The following is a 23,114-nucleotide window of genomic DNA, read 5'->3' as shown; positions in this document are numbered from 1 at the left end:
CGTATTACACGGCGAGGGGCTTTGGGTTCAGCCTGGCAGAGAGCAGTGGCAAGCAGGGACCACACATCACTACAGCTGCAGGACCAGTCCCTGTGCCACTGCTCTGACTTCACTCACAGAACAAAGCGTTTTCGCAAGGGCAAGAGACAGGATGCAGGGCTAGGGATGCTTTTTTACCAGTACACTGTTTCTGCTCCCCAGTTTTTCTTAAAAATACTCTAGTATTGGTTTACATTAGTCCACATCCAATCCTAACCCAGCTGGTAAACACAGGGAAGCAGAACTTTGGGGTTTTTTTTGCTTTTACCCAGATAACTGGGGTTTATATGCATCCTGTACAACGGGCCACAGCCATGGATCCTAGATCAATACAAAGAAAGATGAAAAATAACACTACGTTCTAAATTGCTCTGACTAATTCCTTGCATGAGTAATACAACAAACAATTCAATCCCTATCGCACTCTCTTATCAGCAGCCAAGTACTAATTCAAAATTTTACCAGCATTTGCCTGCTTTTCCACAGAATAATCGCAAAATGTATTCCCAATTCTGATTTTTACTCGTTAAATCCTGTTGACAAAATCGTTTGCTTTAAGAATTAAATTAAATGCTTTTCAGAAGAACTCTCCTCAAGGAGCACGCACGGGAAGCAGCCCTCAAATATGTAATTCTTGGAAAACCCAGCACAACGTTACGAGACCTGATACCCTTGCTGCAGTGCCTGTGCAGAATAGGCAGTGCAGAGTAAACTGGCAAAATAATTGGATTATGCATGCACAACTCAGACTTTCAGTTACTGGGTGCTTTCTTGCTCCTGATTTCCACAGAAAAGTCAGGTTTTTGTTCCTTAAGTCCTCGTTCTGCTTATTTACATATGAAAAGGTAAGTTTATAAAAGAGCCTTCCTATTTTACTACATCTAATAGTTAATAATTTAAATCTGTAGCCATTATCATCATATAGATTGACACAAATGGCATATGGATCATTCTGGGGATGAGGGTTAGTTTCTTTTAAGAGAGAATTGTTTTAGTTTTTGCAGGAAATTAATCAGGGGAATGGGCTTTGTGGAGCATGGAGCAAATCTAATCTGTTCTTTGTTCAAATTTGCCTTGCTCCAATTCCTAGCAATTGTAGACAACATGCTCTTTTGTTCAGGAGCCACTTGTTACATGCATAATTAGAGACTGCAGTAGCTGTGTTTAAAGAAAAACTGTTTTCCAATGTAATGTGTGATCTTGATAATAGTATTTTCATCAAAGGTAGCAATTACATTCATTAAGCTGGGACTGGCAAGGCAGCAAGGAAATTAAGTGGAAGGTGAATAAAAAGCTCCCCATTCCTTTTTAAAATCTCTGCCTCTTTATAAGTTGAAATGCACCATGTTGAGCTGCAAACTGGAAAATACATACTGAATATAAAAAAAAAAGAAAGAAAGAAAAAAATAAAGTCCTCCTTAACCTTTCTGAATAATGATCCAGAAGATATCCTAGGGACACCTACTATAGATGCACTTTTCAAATTAAAGGGCTTTATTCTACATTAATTTCTTATGCAAGTTTTAAACGAGCTCAACATATGATTCAGGTCTTTAAAGGCTCCGGGGCTCTCTAGGATTAATTCACTGTTCTTTTCACACATAAATTAATTGTTTTGTGTTCTCAAAAACAGCAAACAGCACATAAATCAACCTGTTTAGAAAGGACGCAAGGCTGGTACCTTTTGCAAATCACCCAAGTTAGCGATTTGCGCTTCATTATTATAATGTGTAACTTTTAAAGCTGGAAAAGCTGGAAAAGTAGGACATATGTTGTTAATTCTAAGCGGATTTCTTGAACGTGTAACTCATTTTAGCAATTTGATTCCTTGAAAGACAAAAGCTGTGGAGCACTGAAAAGCCATTCTTCCAGCACACTAATTATGTTTTTTTCCAGTTAATAATTAAATTACACATCACTAATGTATTTGCAAACATTCCCATGTAAAAATAGCTAGTTGTGTTTGGTTTTTTTCCCCCTCTTTTTGCCTTAAGCCTTGTAAGTGAGATCTGCAGATGGAAAAATGTGACAAGGTACAGACGTGAGCCCCGGAGCCCCAGGAGGGCTGTGCTCACGCCATAGGCTCCCCCAGGCACTCCTGCTGAGCGCACACACAGGATTCTCAATTTTTGGACCCCAAAAGGTAAACCTCCTTTTTTTCCAGGCACTGTATCGCAGGCTGAGAAACGGGTCCATCCCTTCCTAACTGCCCTGTGCCGACAGCACGCAGAGAAGTGGGTACTTCAGATGAGCCCTGATTTTGCATCCAGGGACTCACCCAGATTGAGGGATCTCAGCAGGCATCACCAAAGCAGAAGACATTGCGGCAAGTGAGACAAGTCTAATTTACAAACACTTACAGCAAGACAGGTACTGAGCAGCCAGAGATGGCAGGTACAGTGTTCCCTCCTCAACAGGGATGCCCCAGCACACTCGGATCTCGAGGCAAGAGAGAAAAAGGAAGCCAGAACCTGGTGATCCGTAACTCCAAAAATAACTGTTTCTCCCTCTGCCCTTCCCAGAAATAGAATATGAAACCGCAGCATCTTGGCCAAATTGGAATTTGCATAGTTCTGCGAAGCATTTCCTTCAGTTAGGATTGATTTAATTATTCTTCACTTCCTCCTCTAGAAATCATTCCTGGATAATGAGGTTAGCATAGAGCAGATACGTTTCAGTCATGAAATAGATGTAATGCAGTGCCAGAAGGCTTTTACGGTTAAAAAAAAAAAAGGTTTTTGGACACTTCTAAATAGAAGCAGCAGTATAGAGAGGGTTGGCTATTAAATAACAATAATCTGAGATGCATCATTGGGTGCTTCAACCCAGTGCTGTGTCAGCACCCTGAAAAATTACAGGACAACCACAACTCTCTCGTAGCCCAGATTCTTACACAAGGGTAACAAGGCACATTTTAAATAATTATTAAATAATGACAAGCTATATTACCTCCAGAGAATTGTTTATCTCTGCAAATTGCATCACCAGAGTCAAAGCACAGCAGAGCTAAAATACTTCCAGCATAAAATGGAAAACCTACTGCTGCACCTTACTTTGGACCTTGGCAACTGAATCCTGCATGGCAGTCAAGTATATTTTATGACAAATAGCTTGCTGAATTTAGCCTTTATTATTCAAACGGTCATCAAAACAACCTGCCATACCCATCAGATGTAGACATGGATGCAATTAAACTGAGCAAATTATTTTCTTTGTAAAGCTTGGTTGGAGAGCTGTCGAGAAGACCAGAGTGATTGGGAATTTAAGAAGGGAGCGTAACGGCTTGTGTTTGGTAAAAATCATACAGTGAAACATAAGGATTTTTTCTCTGAACATGGGGAAAACAAGACTATGAACATAAATACAGCATTCATATCATATAACCATCCTCTAGTACATAATGGGGAATCATAAAACATTTTCAAAGTTCAAAAAGTACCTGAGTTGAAAAAAAGCGCTTTGCCTCAATTCTTACGGGAACAATTGGAGCAAATGCTGCATTTGGTGTGTAAACATCCTCCGTCTCAGGAACAGAATGTCTAACATTTTCTTTCCTAAAACAAACAGCATCAGCTTTTGCGCTTTTGCTTTTGCTCCGTACCAACTGTATCTTCAGCAGCTCCATTAACAGGACGAGTTCTGTGGAGCTTTGTAGCATTTAACTACATTTCCAGAAGCTTACCTTTAATTTCTGAATTATTCCCTGAAGTATCTATTATTCTGAAGTATCATTTCAAAGTCGGCTTTTTCACTTCAGGGGTCCTTTGGCTGGTGTTGGATGCAGGATACAGTGACTCCATAAACAAAGATAGAGCAGCTAATACTTTTTAGCATAAATAACATTTGCAAATTCTGGGACTCTTAACCTTTCACACTCTCTGCTTTTTGTCTCCCTACAGAACAAAAAATAATCCTGAGAAGCGAGTGTGTAAAACGTAATTATCATGGCTTGAGGTAACATCTGAAGAAAGGCGTGAAACCTCAGTGACGCAGTATCAGATTAAAACTGGGTGACTGCTATGGTTAAACTGAAAAAATTGCATTTAATTCGCACCTTTAGGATGCAAATTAATGAACAGAAAAATCTTGCAGCATGTCCCTGAAAATAATTCAGGCCAAAAACATCCAAGACATTTGCAGAAAAGGATGATCAGAAAATTACTCTGTTCCCCTCATGGGTGGGTCACTGTTGGAAAGTTTTGGCTGAATGTCCAGAAGAGAAGGCCAGAAATGACCCCTCAACCAGCAGCACATCAGCTCTGGCTGTGGGCGTCAGAGCACCTGGTGTCCTGCAAAACAGAGTGCCCCAGAGTCCTGCTGCAGGCTCGAAACAGAAACCATCAAACCACCCGGGCTGAGAGAGGCACGAGATAACAGCCAAGGGAGTGACAGGACAAGGGATAACAGGTTTAAATTGAAAGAGGGGAGACTGAGATGGGACATCAGGCAAAAATTCTTCCCGGAGAGGGTGGGGAGGCCCTGGAACAGGTTGCCCAGAGAAGCTGTGGATGCTCCCTCCATTCCTGGAAGTGTCCAAGGCCTGGCTGGATGAGGCTTGGAGCAACCTGGTCTAGTGGAAGGTGTCCCTGCCCATGGCAGGGGGTGGGACTGGATGGGCTTTAAGGTCCCTTCCAACCCAAACCAGTCTGTGATTCTATGCAATAACAAAAGCTTGCAATGTGGAAGTTGGGGATTTATTGCTGGATTTTGGGTTTTCCTGTTGCTGTTTGATTTTTTTTTTGAGAGTGATTACAGCTTGCAATAGCTTTTCTTTCCTCAGAGACCTCTGCAAAACATTTGATGAACATGTTTCTGCACGTTTAGAAAACCTCATTGTGTATATTAAATAAACCCAGTTCTTAAAGTGCAGGTTACTTGGCCGTCGAGATGCAGCTTTCTGTCAGGTGGGGACTGTTTTTTCATTAGGAAGTTCAGTCAAGTCATAGAATCACAGAATGGTTTGGGTTGGAGGAGGACATATAAAACCCCACCCTCTCCCCCCCCCCTGCCATGGGCAGGGACACCTTCCACTAGACCAGGTTGCTCCAAGCCTCATTCAGCCTGGCCTTGGACACTTCCAGGGATGGGGCATCCACAGCTTTGAGTCCTCCAGTATTTATAACTCTACAGCTAATAAGACACACAGGGGAAGAATAATTTCAGGAAGATGTAAATGATATTGACAGAACTTATAAAGCTGCTGTTGTGCCTGTTGACACTGTATATATTTTTGATTTTTTAAAGTATTTTATCAGAAATATATGTTGCCTTGTATGGTTTTTGAACATTAATATACCAATACGAATCAGCATTTGAATGCTCTGATTATGAAACAAGCTATTAGGAAACACACCATGTAGTTCTGGTCACCTAATGTATTAGACAGCTATTGCACACGAAAGGGGTATTTTTAGAGGATAATAAACGCCAAGATTTCAAAGCAGCTTAATAATGGCTGTAGCATCAGATAATGAGAAATTCCCTCAATGCTGCTAAGCTGGACTTTGTTAATTATAGTGACTGATCTTACAACTGGCATATTTAACTGAAATAATGATTATAACTCCTATTTGCTAGCCTGGGACTCTAGATCCACTATGCACCCATGTGGTGTGGGCTCGGGAATCATAGAATCCCAGAATGGTTTGGGTTGGAAGGGACCTTAAAGATCATCCAGTTCCAACCCCCTGCCATGGGCAGGGACACCTTCCACTAGACCAGGTTGCTCCAAGCCTCATTCAGCCTGGCCTTGGACACTTCCAGGGATGGGACATCCAGAGCTTCTCTGGGCAACCTGTCCCAGTGCCTCCCCACATTCCCCGGGAAGAACTTCTTCCTGATCTCCAATCTAAACCTCCCCACTTTCAGTTTAAACCCCTTATCCCTTGTCCTGTCACTACAGGCCCTTGTAAAAAGTCCCCCCCAGCTTCCTTGTAGCCCCTTCAGGCACTGGAAGGTGGTATAAGGTCTCCCCGGAGCCTTCTCTTCTCCAGGCTGAACAAGCCCAACTCTCTCAGCCTGTCCCCATGGCAGAGGGGCTCCAGCCCTCTGAGCATCTTCGTGGCCTCCTCTGGATTCACTCCCACCAGTCTATATCCTTCTGATGTTGTGGGAAGAACTCCTGCTTCCTCTCATGTGTGTGTACTGCCGATCACACTATGTAGCTCCAGGCAGCTAAGTCCAGAAGAGCATGAACATGTCCCTCACCTACACCCAGAGCGAGGAGTTACACTTCAGAGAAGACAACTCCATGCAAAACGCTCTGCGGCAACTGTATTTCGACACAACACCGAATGACAAACCGTGTGAAAATTCTTTGGGAACTATACAATATATATATCTGCCCGTCAGCTCTCACTTGATTTGTGCCTCTGCCAACAGTTTGCAGGGTGATAACATAACAGGTAAATATTTATGAAGTATTTGTGGTAGTTGTTAACCACTTTCACATAATGCTTGGGAAGATCTATCACATTGGTGCACTGAATACATTCTGGGGTTGAGGAAAAATGTCTCTTCAGCTTTCGTGTATCCAATAAGCCCAGGAAAGTCAGAGCGCTGCCTGCAAAGCAGACCGTGTCTCAAATCCAGCCTGGCTTGGTTGGAAGAACTTCAACTATGCCTCTTACCAAGAGAGAAATGCAGTAACATGTTAATTAGAAAATTCTTTACATAGCAAAAGGCTCCCAATGAACAACCACTTTATATTTCACATAAGCCTTTTCTAACACAATCTTTATACAGGGAAAAGAAAATATGGAAGAAAGAAAAAGAGCACAGAAAACATCATATAAAATGTTGTATTTGAGTATTTCCCAAGTAGCGATTAAACCTTTCTGTGGAAATCTGCCTCAGACCTTTATCACAAACCAGGATAAAATTAAAGACGCGAGAGATGATACAGCCATTCTCTCCCAGTACAAAACCTGCAAGATCTGGGAAAAATCTCAAGTGACAGATCATCAGAGAACTGTCACCTGACGTACAAGTGTAGCGTTGTATCAAGTCAAATATCAAACTTGGGCACTGCTTAACACATCCTCAGTGCAGGGCTGTTCTCACCCAGATGCAACACTTGATACCGCAGATGCTGTTCCAGGGCAACAGACCGGATTGTCTGGGCTGAGGGCACATAACGGGAAAACTCAGGAATATAAATACACACTGTGTATAGAGCAGCTCTGAGTGCTGTCATTAGCACAGAAAGGCTCAGGGCATTCACAACACCAGCTCTGCAGCCCCACACCTACTGGTGTAGCCACCCACCACCCACAGCCCTGTGCCCACAGTGCCGAACGTAGAAATGCCGTTTGTGACAATCCGTAAATGCCTGTCCCAAACTGAACAGGGGGTGAGGAGCGCAGGCGGCTCTTAACAGCTCCCGGACAATGACACAGTAATTTTATTCCTAATCCAAGGGCTGCGTTACTGCAGCGATGGAATCAGACGTAAGGGGATGAAATGCTGACTTGTACCTAATGCTCTCCACAGCGCCCTTTTAAAACAATGATGTAAGAAACTCAGGGGTTATAATTCGCTTGTGCGCATACTCCTCCACAGGAATTTGTAGACAAAAATCAAATACAATACATGCATTTCTTTTGAAAGTTAGTGTGTACAGAATACAGCACAGAGAAGTGAGAGATGTGAAATATTTACAGCTGTAACATTCGTTAAAGGCTTGACCTGGCTTTTCTGAGAACTGTAGAGTAGCTGACGAGGCCGTTCAGGTTGTTTCCTGGAGTATGGCATCCAAGTTCAGACTGTAGAAAAATCACATTATTTTGATATTTCCCTGATTATTTTTTCAAACAGATACCTGACACAGTTCTCCACAAAGAGACAGTCCTTTTACATATTCTGGATATCCAGCCTTTAACAGTCCTTCAAGGAGCTCTGCCCTCTCCTCCATACGGGCTGGAGCGAGTCCAGAGGAGTCCAGGAAGATGCTCAGAGGGCTGGAGCACCTCTCCTATAAAGAAAGGCTGAGAGAATTGGGCTTCTTCAGCCTGGAGAAGAGAAGGTTCTGGGGAGACCTTACAGCACCTTCCAGTACCCGAAGGGGCTACAAGGAAGCTGGGAGAGGACTTTTTACAAGGGCCTGTAGTGACAGGACAAGGGGGAACAGGGTTAAATTGAAAGTGGGGAGGTTTAGATTAGGTATCAGGAAGAAGGTCTTCCTGGAGAGCGTGGGGAGGCACTGAGACAGCTTCCCCAGAGAAGCCGTGGATGCCCCATCCCTGGAAGTGTCCAAGGCCAGGCTGGATGAAGCTTGGAGCAACCTAGTCTAGTGGGAGGTGTCCCTGCCCATGGCGGGGTTGGATCTTGGGGATCTTTAAGGTCCCTTCCAACCCTAACCATTCTATGATTCTATACAGTTTGTTTTTAGCACTGTATTATATAAATATATTTATTTAGCACTATGTAAGTCAGTTAAATATTATCACTCCCTTCATAGCCTCACACCAAACTACAGAAGCCAGGCTAAGATTGTAACTTAAACTAGGAGACCTAAACAGCATGAACCAAAACCGATCTCTGCTGACACTCACATTAGCAAGGCAGGCTAGACCGCAGCAGCTGAGGTCAGCATCTCCCATTAGCACAACTCATCACACTCATCAGCGTTAAACACTCTGTAGTATGGTTATGATCACTGTACACTCACAGGTAGATTACACTGAGCAAAATAACGGTAGTTAACTGTTGTGGTGTATGGAGTCTTAATTCTAGTCTAATCTAAGGCGTTTCAATTCAGCTGAAAGAAAGTGTGCAAACAACCTGAAATGCGTTAATAATAATAATGGTGCTAGAAGAAAACTGCAGAAATCACCTAGCCTATCCTCCTACTCTTGTATTTTTTAAAATCTCAAAGCTGTTGATCAAACTGATATGGGAGGGGCTTTTTTTTACTGGTGTAAGGATAATTATCATGTAAGTCTTCACCTCACAGGCAAAGTGTGTATGTGGGGGGAGTGATTCCATAAGGTAGTTACTTCCCTTTGAAGCTGACAGCAAGTCAGAAAACTTTTTGTGCTTTTCCTCCTTGTTTCTTTGAAGGAGGCACTCCAGTCTGCTTGTTGTACAAAACCCTACTTCTTATGTGTCATTTAGCCTAGTTTTGCTAGAAAATGCTTTGGGAGCCTGGGATTGTAACATTCTAAGCTCCACTTGAAGTGAATCATCAGTGACTCGCAAGCTTTAAAAATGAGATTCTTCTAAGTTAGCCAAAACCAGAAAACCAATCTTTCCCTCCCAAAACCACTTGAAACAAATTGCCAATTACAGCAATTATAATAATTTTTCATTAATTAAGCTTTCCGTCTCTTGATTTTTAGTTAATTAGTTCTCCAGCACTGAAGAGGTTTCTGCGGTAAATAAAATGTCTAATTTTAAGTAAACAGAGAGGGACAAAGAAGCACATACTTCTCAAAAAAACACCCTGTCTCTCTCTCAAAAGGAGAAAAACATTGCTCGCTGCAGAGAACCGCTAACTTCCATAAGTGAGTTTTCCAGTCCCTCCCCAATTCCCAGGAAGGCTCTGCGGATTAAAGTTTGTAGAACGCATTGAAAACGGGAAGGCCATTGTGAGGTAGTATCACAGCATTCCTATTACCTACCTTACATCTCTTTTTGCACAACTACTAAAGCTTTTTTAACCCCATTTCACAAAGATTTCAACTCAACCTTTTATGAAAGGAGAACTATAAATAGCCTCTTAGATTAAAACCCTTAACAGCTGAGAAGGCTGGAAAGGGAGGTAGATATTATCCACCTTTCAGCACTACAAATTGGGGCTGGAAGAGCTTAATTACCAAGATATACTTAAGAACACACTAAGGGCTGCTATAAAAATTACTGCAATTACAGCAGCTCCACAGACATCACTCCAGCTGGGAGAGAGGAAACCATCACTTCTCTTTCCCCACACCTCTCCTCTACACCATGCTAATACAGGGCACCACGAACAAACGGCAGCTTCACGCCACCCAACAGTTCTGCTGCAGGCGTAGGGTCCTGGCTCCCAGGTGACTTAACAGAACCGGTCACACCAGGTAAGCCAAAGAGTTGGCTTTTCACCCTGAAATCTCAAAGTGGAGATACACTGCTGGCATAACCTAAGGCACCAAAATCATTTCAGCCAATGTGTTCGCTTAAAAGTGTCTCGAGCAGAGATAGTCTTAACCGTGAGCTGGATCTGAATGTGGAATTCATGATTTCACGTGAATTCAGGATTCACTGTCCTGAAAAGGGGAATTCATGGTTCTCCTTATGATTTTGTCTGTGATGATGTGTTCTTATTCATGATTTTTATGACTACAAACAGGGGTAATGAGCATTCAGTGAAATTATTTCCATGAACAGTCAGAAGTCCTTATGGTTTCAGTACTCCTGTGCCAAGCTTTTTGCAATGGTGCTCAACTGGATATTTGAAGTTCCCTCATATATTGTACCTGAAATCAGAAGAAAATAAATTAGAAACCACAAACCCACAGTGAATATATGAAGAGAGACCCAGATACCATTCTAACAGTCCAGCTAGAACATTTAAGGTTATGAAGTGAAGCTTTACTGAGCAAATTCTAGAAACAGAATTACTGCTTACATAGATGTTTGTATTTTATTATCTGCAACAATTAGAACACTCTTCTGCTGGCACAACAGAGTGACAAGAGGTTTTCCCAAAAAAGCAATTCCTAAATAACCAACAAATATTTAAGTATTTGCAAATGCTATCAGCAATAAATTCAAAGGGTAGTATTGTTAGAAATGTCAAACTCTTACATCCAAGAATTATACCAGTAAACGAGGACGTCTTGCAAATAAAACTCCACATAGATTTGGATCTTAAACCCAAAGGAAGAATTTTCTTTTTTTTTTTTTAACTGGATTTTTCTTAACAGAATTGAACACAATGACTGTGTCTGTATTTTCTTGGCATCTAGTTAATCATTTTAACCAGCCTTACATACATAGGTATTATACCTACAGTTTTACCTTCTTATATCCGAGCCGTTGAATCAGTGTTGACTACAGTCTCATGGAAAAAATATCTTAAAACCAGCCAGTTATTCATCCCAAAACTTTAATATTACTGACGCTACAGAAAACACTTGTTAAGAAACTATCACTCACCTATCTTGCAGTCACGATAATACTTTTCTATCGGATAATTTTTTGTGAATCCAACGCCACCCATCCATTCGATACATTTACTAGTTGTCAGCGTTGCAACCTATGAAAATAGTTTCAGAGTTACAATTTCAGGATTCAACTTCAGGCAGGTGGTAGCAAATATTATTCTTTGTAGCTATTAAAAGTGAAAACAAAGCAACTGAATCAGTTACTAGAACATATGGGAAGGGGAAGGACTGATATTTTTCTATTCATCTTACGCAAGCCATTTTAGAATAAAAATGACATTATTCGAAATCAGAGGACATCAAGAATTCACTAACCACTACTGCAACACTTCATAGGCTGCGCTGTGAAAAAGACTACCAGTGGTATGCAAAACAGCAATTATGAAGAGGCAGAAGCAATCAAGTTTTGAATCATATTGAGACTCGGAGCTGGGACAAGCGGAGTTGAAATGGTCACAAATGAAGCCTCACCGTGCCATATTCTCCAGACACAAGAATTCTGAGGAAATGAAATCTCTCTAGAAACTACTAATTCACTTTCTCTTTTAATGCTGCCGCTTGTTTTTCAAAATTTTATTTAGGGGTGTGAGCAGTTCATTCTCTGCTGTCCTACGTGACATTCCACACAGACCGAGAATGAAAAATAAGATAAAACCACAGATCTCCCAGCAAAACATGAATTACAAGTTACACGTTCAGTAAGAGAAGAAATGTTGAAACAGCAGTGAAATAAACCCACTGAACAGCAGGTTACCTCAGCAGCATAGTATTTGGCCATGCTGGCCTCCTTTATGAACGGCCTTCCCGTTTCCGCAAGACGGGCTGCGTTGTAGGTCAGCAACCTCGCTGCCTCCAGCTGCGTGGCCACCTGAGCTATCTGATGTTGCATCCCCTGTAATAAGCAGGCCGCAAGTCAGACAGCAGCAGTGTCTAGTACAGCTGCAATTTCTAGCAAGAACCATTCTTTTCACCAAGGAACGTACCTACGCCCTAAAATAAAAATCCAAAATCTAGGTGGACTAGTAATTGTGCACATCTCGGCACCTGTGACATCGACATTGGAAAACCTCGGGGGCCCCAAAGTTCTTTGAGGAACTTCACTCCCGTTTTCTCCTTCCCTCTTCTTGGATTCAGGAGTACCAGGAAACGTCTTGCCCGACTGGCTATATAGGAGGGTCCAACGTGAACCTTTGTGCACTGATGAGTATCAAGGAAAGTTTCAGCCAAACCTTAACGTCCTCCTCAGCGCCACAGAGACACGGGCAGGGCAACGCTGTGAGCTTAACTGAGAAAAGCTACAGAAAGTACCTCCTCCTAATTTAGGTGGAGAAATAGCAAGGTGACAACCAGCTCTTCCCATGTCCCATAACCATGAGACAAGAATGAGGCTTGGAGCAACCTGGTCTAGTGGAAGGTGTCCCTGCCCACGGCAAGGGGGTTGGAACTGGATGGTCTTTAGGGTCCCTTCCAACCCAAACCATTCCGTGATTCTATGAAAGTCTGGAGAGTGTGACTGATGAATGGATTCAAAGGGAAGGAAAAAGGTGATGGAGCTCACCTCCAAATGGTAGGTATTAGAGAAGAATAGGTTTATTTAAGGAGACGCAAACATAATGATGATTGAAAAAGAACACTTAGCTGTCTAACTTGCTCCTACACCACGATGAAATCTTTCATCTCATTAGAACATTAACACTGGTCCCTAAAATTTGCAAAAATATATATGCAGGTCAAAATAACAAAATGATTCGGCAATTATAAATTCCATTTCCCATTCAAAAGACACAGTTCCAATCATTTCCTAGATATCTGTGGGTGCTTCCTAAAATTTGTATAAATTATGAGCAGTGGTAATGTTCCTTCCCCGAGACGTGGGTTTCTTTTAACAAGAAAATTACTATAGTAATTACAATTATATATCTTCCTTATTAAACTATATATCATTTTTGCAACAAAGACTCTTTTTCGTTTTAAGATATAGATATTATCATGGAAACTAAATGTCTTTGTGTAACACAGGAAATCTAATAATTCAATCAGTTTTCCTCATCTTTTTATGATTTCTAATGTCTCCAGAAAAAGGCCTTCCCCTACACCTCATGAAAGGGTATAAGAACTGGGACTCACTCAACATACTGTGATATTAAAATCAGAAGAGAAAGGAGTTCCACGTGTATTATTTTCAAAGGCAGTGAATATACTATCAAGGAAAAAGGTTATGTTAGTAACGTTTTGAAGTTTTAAATGATTTATATGGTACCTGCAAAGGCACACAGCACTGAATTTATATATTTTAAATGGCAGATAAATGCTCATCTGAAATTATTTTGAAAAATTCTTCTCAAATATTGAAAAGTAGAGACATGACAAGAGGTGGAGCACAAATTGTGCAAATCAGATCACTCATTTTACTGACTTCATCTACTGTGGTAACTACCACTGTCTTGGAGGACATTTCCCACGTGTTCATTAATAAGTACCTGGAAATCGAATACGCTTTTCCCAAACTGGACTCTCTCCTTTGTATAGGGAATCGTATGGTCAAAACACCCTTGTGCCAGTCCTAACATCTGTAAGAAATAAGACATATTGAGGTGAGTTAGGACAAAAAGACCCACCAAACACTGAGGAATAAACCTATTCCACACTATTCCATTCCTGAAAGAAAATTTCTTACTAAAGGCAAAATATTTGTGAAAACACTATCACTGATTTTTGAACAAAAGTTACGGGTGAAATGTGGTTGCACATTTGTGTTTCTGGCAAATTCTTAATTACATGGGAAAATTACGTTAAACTAAAGATCTACAGATCTACACTACACTGTTAAAGGAAAAATAATCTGAATGAACATTCAAAGTTATTTTCATAATAAAAATAATTTCGCACTTGAAAAGACACTAGACTGTCAGAATTAGCCATTTATTCCAGAAGTTAGAAACTTATATAGATAGAACAAGCATAGCAACCTCAGCACCTGTAAGAATATATGCAGCTACCTTGCACTAAAACTACCTGAAACTGTTTTCACAGCCACAGTTACATTTTACAAGATGTTCATTAGCGTTTAAACCTATTAGCACTGCAAAACTGAATTCAATACTACAGGGCTTTTAGAACTGCTGTTCGTGTCCATGCAAGTACATTTGGCTTCATCTGAAGGTGTCAAGAAAGTACTAACTAAGATATAACAACTACCTGACCTTAACTTTTAATTAGGTTGTAAGTGTAACTTGGAGTAATTAAGAGTAAAATCCAGACTTTGTATTTTACTGCCAGAACCTCTATATTATTTATATCTCTGGGAACAATGGGGCCCACAGCTCTAGTTTCTAAATACCATATCATACGAAGTTGAATCACAGATAATCTTTAAAAATGATGGAAAAGCCAACCCATTTGGCAGCACAGCATACTGCTGTGTGGAGTCTAAACTTCATGAGGACTTCTAGTTTGTTTGCAAACTAGGGCAAAAGACAAGGGAGATTGGTAGCACAGACATACAAAACCCTATACAGCACAACTACATCCACGACAAAACAGAAACAAAAGATTACTTTCAGAAGTAAATTAAAAATATAAAAACTTGTCATAAATCATTGTATTATACCGCTGAACCTGATTTCCACTGAAATCAGCAGCAATCTGCAATCCAAATTGAGTTTACAGTAGAACACAGCGTTTTGAAGTAACTCCAAGGTCAGCAGATATTTTCCCCTAAGATGCCCTCAGGTGCAATTCAAACACCACAATGAACGAGGACACTGCTACTATAAAAATCATACTTATTTTAAAAATAAATTGTTGGGAATATGCCAGTTAGCATAAGGCCACATTTGCCAATCCCATAAAATCACAGTTGGAAGCATTAATATTATACGTTCCAGTGTGTTACATTTTCCAAAGCTAATTTTCTTTGTAAAATAAACTTGCATAATGGAAGATAAAAATGTTGATAGCTTTAGCAGCAATAAGTTAACGACCAAAGACAAACTAATGGCCATTTAATGTTTTCTAAATCTATTGCTTATGTCACTAAAGGAGAATTTTACCATTTAGAGTTGTTTCAGTATTACACTGTAACTTAGATACAGGAATAGTGACACCTAGTGGCAATTTACTTTTTAATTCAGTATTTTCTAAATAGTTTATTCATATCAGCTTTGAATATTTTGTAAAACATCATCCAAATTCAAGGCTATATACTGGTTGTCTTTAGTCTTAAACAAAATCACCCACCTGTGCAGCAATACCTATCCTGCCGGTATTGAGCAGTCCGATGGCATACTTATAGCCTTGTCCAACCTGTCCCAGGATACTGGTCTCAGGAACCTAAAGAATAAACCCACACAATTATTCCTGTTCTGCTCCGCTTTGCAACTGGTTCAGTTCACAGGTGACTCGGTGTGTCTGTTTTATTTCTTGTCCCTCGTAAGTGAAGGCATAAACCAAACCAGGCATTTGACTCCTAGAATGTTCTGATGAGAACACTCTCTGATACATGTGATTATGAACTGATGAGTAAGAAAAACTGTATCAAAATTTAAGAAAACCAAGCCTGCTCAAGACTTTTGTGAAAGAACAGGGAGGAAAAAGTTAAAGTACACCAAACAATCAGTGTGTCCGAGGAAAAGAAATATTGGGAATTTAGTTAACATTCTTATGTTTTCCTTGAATGTGGTCAAGCTCCAATTATACATTAATTACGCTTCAGTAGCTAAACAACTTACAATACCTTAACATTTTCAAATGTTACTGGGCAGGTAGAAGATGCTCTGATTCCAAGCTTGTCCTCCTTCTTCCCTACATGTAGTCCCTCTGTGTTGCGATCTACTACGAAGCATGTAATTCCCCTGTATCCCTAGAACGAATTAAAAAAGTAATCAAGACATGGGTTTTTGTATTAACATCACCAAATGGTGGTCTAAATATCTAATTCCAATAATGGAATTTCACATCTGCTTAATACTATAGTACTACATAAAACACTGAGCAGCACTGACTTTAGATCTCCTACTTGAATACTTCAAAGTAAATTTCTGACCTTCAGAAAACAATATATTATGTATTTTTAAAATGTTATACTAATACAGAAACAACTCCAGATTATACAGCAACGCGCAGCAGTTGACCAATATAGAAACTGGCTTATCAAATATATTTTCATCATATGTAGTACTCAAATCACCCACCAGCTTATGAAGAAATGATAAAAATTCAGAAAGCAACACGACATTCAACTGTTCGACATAATGAAAAGATACCCCCCCCTTCTTATTTAGTCAAATCCTGAAAATGAAATATCTTCAAGTTAACTTTTTAAGAAAGAGACACTAGAATAGGTTAAAAAATACAGAAAAGTTTTAAGAATTTAGTTTTGTATTTGACTATTACTCAACTCCATTGGTCTAGTACATTTTATAAAGTCTGCAGTTGACTCTTCTGCATCTACTGCCTATATCCAAATGGGTGACAAAACTTGAAACAGGCATATTCAGCTATGGTATTTTACCTGAACATACTTCACTATAGTATACTTCTTCGTTTTCCAGTGCATGTAGCCTAAGCTCTATTTTGCCTTTTAATAACAACTTGTTAAGTCACAGAGTTGGAAGTACTTAAGACTATCTGTTCCACTACTCAGAATAACACCACTGCATCCTGTGCTCTTCATCTAAGCATTTCTGACTCTGGCACTTTTACTTCCCCTAGTGGGAGGAATTTATTAAATTGCTCAGCAAGTTCTCATTTTTTGTTGGGAAATATTTCTAAAGGTTTGCTGTTAGCTAGAAAAAAGCATGAAGAATATTAACCTTTAACATCAGATTGTTAATGTAAAATCCATAGTTTTGTATCTTGTCAGCTGTCACTGAAATGCAACTATTCTGTAGCAACTTACCAAGGACGGATCTGTATTTGCCATCACAAAGAAAACTCCTGCGTGTTCCGCTAAACTGATCCACATCTTTGAGCCATTGATAATATAGTAGTCTCCTTTCTTTTCAGCCCGAGTCTTCAAGGAAAAAGCATCACTGCCGGATCCAGCCTCCGAAAGACAGAAGCTGCCTATCTGTCAGTTGAAGGGAAAAATTCACTTTAATTTTTACTGAACGTGTAGGCACAACATATAACAAAATCTGCAATGAAAATAGCTATAAACAAGCACAAGTCTCTTAAATTCAAACATTTTAACCTATTGCATCCAAGTAACCAAGTTTCAGATATGGAGATTAAGAATACAAACACCATGTAATCACACGTCTCAAAGTCAACTGCTTTAAGTTCTTTCCCACAGCAAATTAAATTTTAATGAAACTAATAAGCACCTTTCCACTTGCACCTCTCAGGTACTGATGGAAGGACATATCTGTATCATCACAGACCTCAGCTCTAACCAGTGTTTTAAAGTTCACACACAAAGATATATTCCAATGCTGCAGTCACACATTTAGTCAGTGAAAAGAAAAAAACAACCTACTGACATTACTTAAGCATTACAAACTACGTTATAGTTCACTTCGTAAAGGGAGTTTGACTCACTGTATCTTTAGCCACTCTGGGCAAGTAAGTTCTCTTTTGTTCTTCTGTTCCATAGATGGTAAACAACTTATTTGTTAGTGTGTTTTGGAGTTCGCACAGAAGAGACACAGCTGGATCAACTTTGGCCAATTCTTCTACCACCAATATGGTTGAAAAAAACGAAGCTCCAGTTCCTCCATATTCTTCCCCAAGCTCGATACTCATCAGCTGAAATGTACAAGATGCAAATACATCAATGTTAGTGCCTGTCAACAACTTGTGGCTCCAAGCTGAAACTTCAGAGATTAAAATATAACCCATGAAATGTAAGTATTTCCAGATCCTTCCCCAGAGACCTGTCGTCCTTCAACACCTTTAACAAACTAACAATTCTTCACAGAAGCTGACAGTCAGTTCAGAAGTAACTAACGTGTGCAATAGGCAGGCCAATCATCACCCTCATCTGATTACGTTTTCCAGAACAATCGCAATCTCAACAGAAGTCTAATAGTTGTTGTCATTGTATAAAATGACATTCTAAACAGACAAACTTTACGTTTGATAGCAGGAAAGGCTAAAATTGAATCCAGGAATGAAAAGCAGGATATCTGCAACACAAGCCCTCGTAGTTACCCAGTAAGGACACAGCAGACTTCTGATACCCTTTTCCAGCAATACTTAGCAGAGTTGTGGCAGTTCTGGAATTCTACACAATTATACTTCTCAAATTAAAACAAAAAAGAGCAGGGGGAAGAGAAGGAACTCAAAGATAGGATGAAGGATGTGGTATAGGGGAGAGAGAGATGGAAAGAACATTACAGTACAAGATGCAGAGTGACAATGCAGTAAAAAGGAAGAGAAAGTTGCCTTGCTGTTGATAAATCCAACATTTGTAATGATTCACTAGTTCATTTGAATTACATCCCTCGATCTTTTAATCTAAAAATCTGAAAAGTGCACAGCTAGAGATCCATAAAATGTCACTTTCTGTATAAAAGATTAAGTAAAAGTGTGCAGACCCCTTGTTCAAACAATCCCTGTATTACAGAGTCTTCCATTTTCGAATTCTCATCCATTTTTTGCACCAAAGGTGCAACTCGTTCCTGAGCAAATTTTGTCACTGTAACGAAGAGAAGAAAGAAAGCATATAAGTATTCCAACACTCTCCCTAAGATCCATACAACAGTAACGTGCTACTTCTGACAGGTTATGCATGTATTCCCTGACTCTCCCAGGCAAGTCCATAAAAGGACAAAAAGTTGCCCAAGGGAAACAAGGTGATGTGCCACAAGGCTCAACTGTAACTGCTTTCTGACCTCAGCTACAACCCTCTAAAGCGAAACACGTACTTTCTATAAATTCAGAAACTTTGAAAGCATCTCAGCAACACCTACGTAACACTGGTTGACCACAAAGGAATAGAAAATATTTCAAATATATCCCTTGTTTGGTTAGCTGTACTGTATTTCATTATAAATTAAACCTGCTGCTTGGGAGGATGGTCTCAGGCTGTCATGCGTGTTACTCTGAGTGCACAAAATCCAGCAGGACTGTTTCTGGCCGTGCATAAGCTTGCTCCCAGATATGCAGGTCCTTTCCCCTTTGCTTTGAGGATCCCTTCTGAAACACTGTCTTCGCCATGCAGGCCTGGCTGCACTGCAGGCACATCACATCCGTCACCACTCTGGGTATACCTGGAATCCCTGAAAACCAGTCTGTAGCTGAACTGAACACTTCAGAAAGGGCACGAGTCAATGCCAGGCAACTTCGCTTCGGCGACAGCATCAGTTGTGAACAGTGAATATTTATTTATGCGGAGCGAACTGCGCTGTGGTATGTGGGACTGTGCTAGGGTAACACGGAAAAAGAACATAATGTTTCTCTCTTGTGAACTAAAGCAGTTGTAAAATTAAGCACAATCCCCCACAACAATCTCAACATTTAACTAGAATTCAAGAATGAAAAGAAATTTTTAAGCTACAATTTCCCTTCTAGTTAGCCATTTCTGAATTTTAACTACACAGATAATAGGTACCCATATTTTTCAGCATCGATTCCTCTTCGGTGAATGTTTGAAGCGGAGCACAGACAACTCCATCACTGGCTAGATTTGGCATGAGTTCTGATTTGGAGGATCTAAAGACACACGGAGAAGCCCTCCAAGGAGCCAAGCAGGCTGGCATATTTCTTTTCAGCTGTTGACAGTAAATACAGAACATGCAAACAGTTAATACAATTTGCATTTGTGGTTACATTCAGTAAATGATTAGGAAGTGTAACTTACATTAAATGTCTAGGTTGGAAGTTTTTGAGAAGATATAGCCTCCCCCCCTGCAGTGTGCTAAAAGAAAATGTCCTTTAATTACTCTTAACTCCAAACAGGTGTCCTTCTGGAAGTTTGCTAACACCATGTTAAGTCTACAAAGTATGCACAAACATTAATATTAGTAAATTTTGGTGTTTACAGCAAATAAGCCCTGCTGACAGTATTTATTTTTAAAGATGATTTTGCAAGTCTGCTGCAACATTCATAATAGTAAAGGTATATTTCGACAGAATTAATATCTTCATTGACAAATATGTTAAGAGTAAATCATAGAATCACGGACTGGTTTGGGTTGGAAGGGACCTTAAAGATCATCTAGTTCCAACCCCCCTGCCATGGGCAGGGACACCTTCCACTAGACCAGGTTGCTCCAAGCCTCATCCAGCCTGGCGTTGGACACTTCCAGGGATGGGGCATCCACAGCTTCTCTAGGCAACCTGTTCCAGGGCCTCCCCACCCTCTCTGGGAAGAACTTCTTCCTGCTATCTAATCTAAACCTCCCTGCTTTCACTGTAAACCCGTTACCCCTTGTCCTGTCACTACAGGCCCTTGTAAACAGTTCCCCCAGCTTCCTTGTAGGCCCCAATGGAAATAGACAGACCAATGTTATCTACAGAAGACCTGCCAGCTTTAATTATACACTTAGTTTCCCCCCAGGTTTTCTTGGGACCAGCAACTCCTGTTTCTAAAGCAATCTGACAGCACTTCATCCGGATTATTGGCATTTTGCTGTGCAAGGGTGTAACTTTTAACAGCACTGCGGATTTTTGTATTCAAGTTGAGCTCTTATCCAACACTTAATGATTTTTCAGAACAAGCACAGATTTCATAGACAAAACCCTGGCATTTGAATGCCTCTGTAGAGTTAACTTCTATATAGTTAGTTTAAATCCTACAGTCAGTATGTTGACAGTAGCATATAACTAATAATTAATGTGTCTGATTTGGCTGATTTATTTAAAAAGTACAGGAAGGAACTAAAGTTGAGCAATTTACGCTTAACTTCTCCCCATCTGACCATGACATACAACAATTTCAAATTATATCAAGAAGCATTAGTGACCCAACAAGAGAGCAGAGGTATTACAGAGCATTTTACTATCAGGGGAACAGTGTTAAGGCTATGTGGCAAAAGTCACAGAAATGAGCAGGAGAGTGGCTTTTGGAAACCAGCTACGCCTAGTGGGTGGGTGGACATGGTAATTAGTTTTGTACCTTGAAGAACTCTGAATTACTGTTCAAATAGTTACTCACACAGGTAACAGGAGGCTTTAGAAAGGGATGTGTTTGCTTTGGAACTTAATATACTTTGTAACCACAGAATAATTTCTTATGATTTGAAAAAATCAAAAGCAGAATGAACATGATCTGGCTCAAAAAAGTAACGGGCTAACAGGAGCTAAACTGCTGCAAAATGTGTTTCTGAAAAGCAGTATTCAAAAAAGAAACACTGTTCAAGTGACCAATCTCAAAAGAGGCAAGACAGAAAACCGGCTTTGGTTTCATAGCTCCCCTGACCCAACTCACTCTGTGGCTAACGTCTATGGGTCAGATCTTTGCTACAGATTTCTGTCTCTTTTGCTTTGTAAAGTCCGGAGATACTCACGTCTTATCAAGACAACTGCTGACACAAACCCCAGTAGAGACACAGCTCTCCCATAAAAATAGTGTATAGCTGAGCATATGCCTGCCAACATCCATTTTTGCCAGCATGCGTTCTTAACCCGCAGCGAGCAGACCGACTGACAGTGCCGTAACCAGACTGCCATTCAGCTCACAGAACGCAGAACAATTTCACAACGCACACTGTGATAGCCACATTCCTCAAAAAACAGCAGAAACGTTGGGGTCAGGAAGTAAAAATTCCTTTGATCCTTCTAATAATTTACTCTTTCATGTTGGCTTTCAACACTTGTCATCTCAAATGGCTGAAGAACTGATGTGAAACAGATCTATGGACTCTTTTAGTCCTAAAATCAAGATGCATAATCTGTTATGGTAAGGAAACTCTGACTTCAGCACAACCAGTCATGCATGACAAGAAAACCCCAAAACAGTAAGAAGTGGTAATACAAAAACCAAGTATTGCTATAAACATTCAATGTTCATTCACATTCAACACCCCTGGTCCCATGAAACAAATACTGAGCAGTGGGGCTGATTCATGAATACAAAGTTTGGATGATGGCTGCAACATTTTCATATGAAGACTAAGCTACTGGAGTCATTGCAGGTCTTCACCGAAAAACAAACGAAGAGTTGCTTTAGTAGAGATAAAAATCCAAGGCAACGATGTTCTGGAAGCTGTCAGTCAGGAATGGATTATTTGCAGAACATCCAGCTATGGTAGGGTCACTCGACACCCAGACATGCAGACATCCACCCGTGTAAGTGTATGTTCTTAGCAAGGTCTGAGGAAGAAGAACCCAAGTGTACACACACATACACACACATACTGATCACTGTATGCTTCCTGAGCAGTTATAGGATTACAAATCACACATACATCCCGCTTCTTCCACTACTTTACTTCCAAGTGCAAAGAAAAGAGCATTTTTCTTTCACTTGACAGTGGCAGAGAAGTGCCCTACCGCCGCAGGAGAAGGAGAGGTAACCTTGAGCTCACCTATGCAGACACGGTTCGATAAACACCCGTTTGATACCCGACTGCCACAGCGCTACGGGAATATTCAAAACAAGGTTACCTTGAGAAGTCTTAAAACCAGAAGAACAGCCCCAAGAGGACAGGCCCTACACCGGCAGCACTCACACCGAGCGGCAACCCACGGGTACGCCAGAGCAACAGCACAGGGCAGAAACGATGTCTTATTTCAACACTCAGATTTAAAGAATAAAATAATCAGCTTACCGCATTATTGTTTACATTTTTATTCTTAGAAGTCATGCAGTATTGCTAACTTTCAGAGAGTTATCTGAAGTGCATGTATGTTACTCAAAGGCACCGATACTGCTTTCCCTGCTTATTTTTTTCCCTCTTTTTCTCTAGGTAATATAATGATTTATGCTGCTATGAGATTTAAACTGCTTGCCCCATATGTATTTGAAAACTGGTTTCTAGAGTTGCT

The 23,114-nt window shown here is 40.4% G+C and overlaps 1 protein-coding gene across 1 annotated transcript; it reads right to left on the bottom strand.

Moving 5' to 3' along the window:
• Positions 1-10,378: 10,378 nt before the first annotated feature.
• Positions 10,379-22,692, bottom strand: ACADSB (acyl-CoA dehydrogenase, short/branched chain). Its single transcript, XM_010158301.1, has 11 exons — positions 22,681-22,692; positions 19,738-19,897; positions 18,722-18,822; positions 17,724-17,930; positions 17,083-17,253; positions 15,919-16,044; positions 15,423-15,515; positions 13,664-13,753; positions 11,938-12,075; positions 11,176-11,275; positions 10,379-10,493 (listed from the first exon to the last, which is right to left on the bottom strand). Exons 2-11 carry the CDS (start codon positions 19,883-19,885, stop codon positions 10,423-10,425), a joined length of 1,245 nt encoding a protein of 414 aa, XP_010156603.1. The 5' UTR covers positions 19,886-19,897; positions 22,681-22,692; the 3' UTR covers positions 10,379-10,422.
• Positions 22,693-23,114: the final 422 nt, after the last annotated feature.

Source organism: Eurypyga helias, unplaced genomic scaffold (genome assembly GCF_000690775.1).
Source record: "Eurypyga helias isolate BGI_N326 unplaced genomic scaffold, ASM69077v1 scaffold5659, whole genome shotgun sequence".
Lineage (NCBI taxonomy): Eukaryota > Metazoa > Chordata > Aves > Eurypygiformes > Eurypygidae > Eurypyga > Eurypyga helias.
The sequence above is the reverse complement of the archived record's forward strand: the minus strand, read 5'-3'. Positions and strand labels throughout refer to the sequence as shown.